This window comes from Geospiza fortis, unplaced genomic scaffold (assembly GCF_000277835.1).
Source record: "Geospiza fortis unplaced genomic scaffold, GeoFor_1.0 scaffold2530, whole genome shotgun sequence".
Classification (NCBI taxonomy): domain Eukaryota; kingdom Metazoa; phylum Chordata; class Aves; order Passeriformes; family Thraupidae; genus Geospiza; species Geospiza fortis.
Genome location: NW_005055347.1, coordinates 1 through 6,367, shown reverse-complemented (window position 1 = coordinate 6,367; position 6,367 = coordinate 1). Strand labels below are relative to the sequence as shown.

At 43.9% G+C, this 6,367-nt stretch overlaps 1 protein-coding gene across 1 annotated transcript; it reads left to right on the top strand.

The window, feature by feature from the left end:
- Positions 1–2: 2 nt before the first annotated feature.
- Positions 3–5,066, top strand: NUDT7 (nudix hydrolase 7; the record flags this gene model as incomplete). Its single annotated transcript, XM_005431455.3, has 3 exons — positions 3–35; positions 1,454–1,612; positions 4,215–5,066. Coding segments are annotated over 3 exons (576 nt in total), but the record flags the coding sequence as incomplete, so codon positions are not given.
- Between the last annotated feature and the right edge of the window lie 1,301 nt (positions 5,067–6,367).

The window sequence follows — 6,367 nt, the reverse complement described above, 5'->3', positions numbered from 1 at the left end:
GGCTGCACCTGCTGCTCACCGTCCGCTCCCTGCAGGTACCGGGGGCTCCGAGGGGCGCGACTCTTGCCGGGAACCATCGGTGCGCGCTCCCGGCAGCTGCGCACCCCCGTGCCCGCCTTGTTCCCAGGGCACGGCCGGGGGTTTGTACACTCTGTGGTTCCGGCGTTTGCGTGCCGGGAACATGCCGGGATCCCGGAAACCCGTGACGGGAAATTTACTGCGCACAGTCGGCAATGGTGGCTTACTTAAATAAGGAAACTGACCATGGAGCGCAGCTTTGTTAAATGAGGTTTTTCAGTCTGCCGTTAATGTTACTCTTTTCTCCCTTTAATATATAAAAGACAACAACCAAGGCTGCCAGAACGCTTTCTCCAGCATTTTGTTTTCTTCTACAACTCTTGTTTTCCATCCCTGTGTCACATCAAGTGCCTGTACTCAGGAATTACTTTTTTCTGTTGCTGGGTCTTACTTAAAAACAAATAATCACAGTTACATAGCTGTTAAATTGATTGTAAATGTGTTTGTTACTGATCCTTGATGCACAAGCCTACTACTGGAATGTATTTAAAGGTATCTTAGAAATAACTCACTTTTTGATACAGTCAGCAGGGGACACAGTCTTTGAAGCAATAACTAAATAATTTAATTTGTAATGAGTCAGCTGAGTCGGGTGTGTGTCTCCCTCCTCAAAGGCAAAAACACACACACACACACTTTGACAAAATGCTGATCTTTTATCCTCGTACAAGGCTGGGGGTGTCCCTGTCCCCTTTCCCACTGAATGGCTACTCAGGAACTCGGGCTCTGCCGACTGCCAACTCTTCTGTCCCTTCCCTTCTCATCCTTTTTTCTTGTTTTGGTCATGTCTTCAACCCTGTCCCTCTCCCAGTTCTCAACAACACCCAACAGATTAAACAAAACACATTTTAACCACAGATAACAGATAGGAAACAGAACCAACCATTTTCATTCTTTTGCTCTGTAACCTTTTTGGGCTGAAGCAAAATATTATTTCCTCTCTCACAGGTACTTTATTTAATTGTGTCTTTCAAAAGTTTTTGCTCTTAGAGTATTTTGATCTTGCTCTACAAGTTGTCTGTCTGGATTCATCTGGCAGCCATTTACATAAACAAGATGATGTAAAGTGTGAACTTTGACATACTAAAGCAGAATTTCCGGTATGAATTACACAATGCTGTACAGGTACAGGTTATTTTTTGATAGTGAGGATTTATGGATTAGCAGGGGATAGCTATCTCAGCATTTTCTTAGCTGGCTACTCTTGCTAAGGCATGTTTCTTCTGGTCTGCAAAATCCTTAACCACCATTTCCAGCTTCTTTGACTGGAAAGATAAACATAAAGGGATGCTGCAATACCAGCATGGATCTGTGTGGATCCAACAAGAAACATAAACTTTGTTATATTTACCAGTAGTACTCCTTTACATTCTAGCTGAGAAGATCACCAGGGGAAGTCTGCTTTCCAGGAGGTAAAAGGGAAGACACTGATAAAGATGACATTGACACTGCTCTCCGAGAAGCTAAAGAAGAAGTGGGTCTTCAGCCAGAGAAGGTGGAAGTCATCTGTAGGCTGATGCCTGGAATTGATAAAGTAAGTCAGCATATCAGTACAGAATAAGTTTGGGTGCTTTTCTTTTGTGTGGTTGGCAGTGACCTTTTCAAACCTGGAACTGCCAAGAGGCGCCGCAACCCGTGTGTCCAGCAGAGCCCAGGGAAAGGGTTCTTGCCCAGGGTTCGGTGTTTGTGAGAGCAGCTCTGGGGCACCATCAGTGGCTCTGGAGCACCACACAGACCTTGCTGCCCTGTGAGAGTTCAGCAGAGAGCCACGAGAGCAGTCACAGGGCTACAGTGAGTGGGTGATGGATGAGCAGCCAGGCTGAGAGAGGTGGGCTTGCTCAGCTTGGAGGCTACCGGGGGATTTGGCTGCTTTCTTCTCCTGGGGTGTCAGAGAGGGGACAATACCAGAACTCTTCTTGAGGCAATGGACTCAGTGCAGTGCCTCTGGTGGAAATGATCGCCCCGGCAAGCGTCCAGCAACCACTACAGCTTAGTGGGGCACTGTCCCACAGTTCAGCACCTTGGCACCTGAGGCGCAAGGGGACAGCGCCTAAGGAGATGCCCCGCGTTATAGCAAGGGGGACGTCTCCTTGCAGGACGAAACTGAGACTGGCTGCCGCAACAGGAAAGAGAGGAGAACATCTCTTCACTCATGGCACAGTCCGAGTTTATTGTAATCCAGCAGGGAAGCAAGTGAACTCAGGGAAGCAGACGAGGGAAGAGCCCCGAGGGTGCGCAGGGGTTTTAAGGGGTGCAGGGTTAAGGGTGGCACCTGGCCTCGGACAAATAAAATTACAGCTATAGGTGAATGATATCAGGGAAAAACCAACAAAAACTAAGTGTGGGAGGGAACCCGGCCCCTGAGCCAATCACTCCAAGCCCCAAGGAGAAGATTCTAGAGAGAAAGGTGGGGACAAGGAGTGACTGGCAGGGCAGCTGGGGGGGGATACAGACATAGATACATTAAATCATCTTAGAGATAAGGGAGGGGTGAGATAACTGACATATGAAACTATGGAAACCGGGGAGGGGTTAACATAATTGACATAAAACAGTCTTTGGGAGAGCGGGAACAGAGAACTTGCGCAGAACAGTTTAAACACAAAACAGGGGGAACAGAATGAACCAACAAACAAACCACAACAACACAGCAGCAGCACAGACATTTTGATGAGATGCAAGAAAAAAGTCCTCTTCACCATGAGGTCAGCCCAGAAGTGGAGCAGATGTTCCTGACAGGCAGTACAATCCCCATCCCCAGAGCTGTGCAGAGCTCACTCACCCAGGCAGGGTGGCAGCAGGCTGCTGTAGCCTCACAGCTGTCTCCTTTGGTGCCTGCTGACTCCAGGGCTGTGCAGACAGAGAGGGAGCACCAGAGGAGATGTGCACCAGGATTGTGTGCATCATCTTCCTCTAGCAGGGAGACTCCCAGAGGTGTCTTTGGAGTGTAGGTCACCATTTGTAAATTAACAGGTTCTCAATTTCAATAGCAGTGTTCAGTATTACATAGGGTCAGTTTTCCCATAGAAACAGAGGCATTTCTGTTTCTGAAGATTATTTTTGTTTACCAGGTAGCACTTTATTACTATGCCTCCTGTTCTTCTATCTGATAGCAATATCCTCTCCCCATTAAAAAAGGAAAGAACTGCTTTTGAAATTGTACTGCAAAAAGCTTTATTTAGGCTTTATTTAACTTCTTAAATTATAATTTTTGTACAGATAACCTTAAAGCCACATAGCTCAGAGGCAGTCTGTAAAAAGGATCACATTTTCCCTGTTTTCCAGCCAATTAGTTCAGTCAGTAGGAGAGATGGTGTAGGTTTTGGAGACCATGAATATTGTACGTGTCAGAGGATACTCTGTCTGCTCAGTATATACATTCCAGGTGCTTCTGACTTGGACAGAATCTTTCCAGACTTGAATCAAATACCACAATCACTGCTTTGCTCTTCCTCCTTTCTACAGGACAGTGGTCTTTTTTAGTTTGAATAAATAGAACTAGCAATGTATCCTAAAGAATTCTGGTGTTCTGTTGATGCAAGATTTCAGTGATTTTCCCTTCCCATGGAAGCAGGGATTACATTTAGAATTAAAATGTCCATAAATAAGGTGTTTCAAAAAGTGTTACATTTTATGGCTAAATACATTGCAATAATATTTCTGTACCTATAGAAAAATATTTCCATATTCTGGAAAATTCCTATATCCCGGGAAAACAATACATAAATAGGATGAATGATAGGGAAAATATGGATTAAAATCAGAATTAAAAACCATCAATAAGGAAGACCCATGGGAAAGCATGCATGCTTTTGTACTTCTGTAGCAAACTAGCAAGCCTTTTTAACTGCTCTGTGATTATACAAGATGAACAGAGTATTTGTAAAGTCATTTTTGACAATACAAAAATATGACTTCAAATTCTTCAAGTCAAATTACATAGATTGCCATTAGGGGGACTAAATTTCATTGCAGTTGAAAACAGTTCATAGGCTTCTTGTACTCATTTTGTAACAATGAAATGTTTTTTTAAGTAATGAACATTTTTACTTGGTACAAACATAAGTGTATGAGGGTTTTGTTGATTTTTTAAAATTTACTTATTTATTGGGTTTTTTTCCTCTCTCTCTTTTTAGATGAATAACTTGGTGACACCAGTTGTAGGATTTATAGAGGATACATTCCAGGTCACTCCTAACCCAGATGAAGTGAGCGAGGTTTTTGTTGTGCCTTTGGAGTACTTTGTCAAGCCCTTAAATTACAAGACCTTCTCTTATAAAACCTCCTCAGGGTACTCAACTCGCATACACTGCTTTATATACCATGACCAGGAACACAGAAAGTCATTCAAGATATGGGGACTGACTGCACACTTTGCTGTATTTCTTGCTCTTGTAATTTTTGGAGAGAGACCTACCTTTGAAGTGGATTATGATCTTGACAACTTATTTTCATCCTCTGAGAATTACTTCACTAATTTGTATGCATCTATACATGAAAGAAAGAAGAGTAATCTGTGACAACTTGGTCTGGCCATGAATTTATTTTGAAAGATAAAAAGGAGGTTGGTTCATTTCCTTTGTACCTACTTTTTGAAAGCTACACTTGAATCTCATCGGAATTGGGAACGTTAAGATGACGATCCCTAACTAGATTAATACAATTTTTAATCTAAGAGCTGTGAGAAGCACACAATATTTTTTGTGAAATAGAGTTTGAAAAGGTCTGTTTCAGTTCCTTCTCAGTTTCAGTGCCTTTCTTCTGTGTGATGAGAGATACTTTCTGTGCTTTGCTTTGTCTATAATGAGATATACTATTTGATGGAATTTGTGTCTGAGTTAACCTAGGAAAATTTTCAGGGATCTGTCTGCCTCTTACATGTGCCATGCATGGACAACATGATCCATATGATCCATTCAGTCTTGTGTGGTATCTTTGAGCACTTAAAGAATGCACAATAAAAATACAAAAGGTTTCAGGTGCTTTCACAATCTTTTTTTGTTTTGCTTGGGCTTGTGGAGGGAAGAGGGCAGGTCAATATGTGCAATGAATTTTGGTTAATTTAACATTTCTCACGACGCAATTCCATAGGCTATGGAAAACTCAGGATACAGGCAACAGGACTGAAGTTTGTCCCTCACCATCTTGTTATCAAATCTCATTCAGCTCTGGCAGGAACCTTCTCCAGGACAGAAAAGTGGAGGTGAGGATTCACAAGGACAACCTGCCAAGTACAGGACAACAGAGAGGGGTTCAGAACCTACAAAACAGCCCCTGAAGAATCGTCAGAGACCAACATTGCACAGCGAGAGCCTCTGAACAGTTAATGACTGAATGCTCCATGCCAAACACACTGAAGCCTGAAGACAAGATAGAGCAGTATAAATTTGAGTCAAGAAGTTGTTAAAAAAATTAATCCACAAACATCAGAGGTTTATGTCCAAAAAGGAGACAGAGGAGTCCTTTTTCTTTATTTGAATAGAGGGAGAGGCCATGGGGCATTGCAGGGATGCTGCCGTAAATCCAAACGTCCCGGCCAGCGGCCAGCAAATCCGCTGCAGCCTATGGGGCACTGTCCCACACTTGAGTGCCTTGGCACCTGGGGCACAAGGGGACAGTGCCTAGGGAAATCCCCCGCGTTGTAGCAAGGGGGACATCTCCGTCAGGGATGGAACTGGCACTACGCTGCTGCCGACGGGAAGAAGAGAAGACTCTCCATTCGTGGCAAGTCCGAGTTTATTTATAATCCAACTCAGGGCAGCAAACAAACAGGGAGCCAAGAGAAAGTCTATAACATTGACCCCGAGGGTCGGGTGCAATGGGGTTATAAGGGATACAGAGTGGGAGGAGGCACCCGACATCAGTCAAATAAAATTACAGATACATATTCATAATGTAAGGGGAGAACCAATACAGACATAGTGTAGGTGGGGACCCGGCCCCTGGTCCAATCACTCCAAGCCCCAAGGAGAAGATTCTGGAGAGAAAGGTGGGGGCAAGGAGTGACTGGCAGGGCAGCTGGGAGGGGAAACCAAACTGGATACATCGAAGTCAGCTTGGAAACAGAGGAGGGGAAAAATAACTGACATAGGTAACCATAGGAACTGGGGAGGGGAGAGATGATTGGCATAAAACAGTCTTTGGGGAGAGCGGGAACACAGAAACTTGGGGCAGAACCATTTTAACTTAAAGGAGGGCGAGTAGAACAAACCAACTTTACAGAACAATATAATTAATATAAAAATGCAAACGCACCACAACAGGGCATTCCCCTGGGATCTCTCCAATT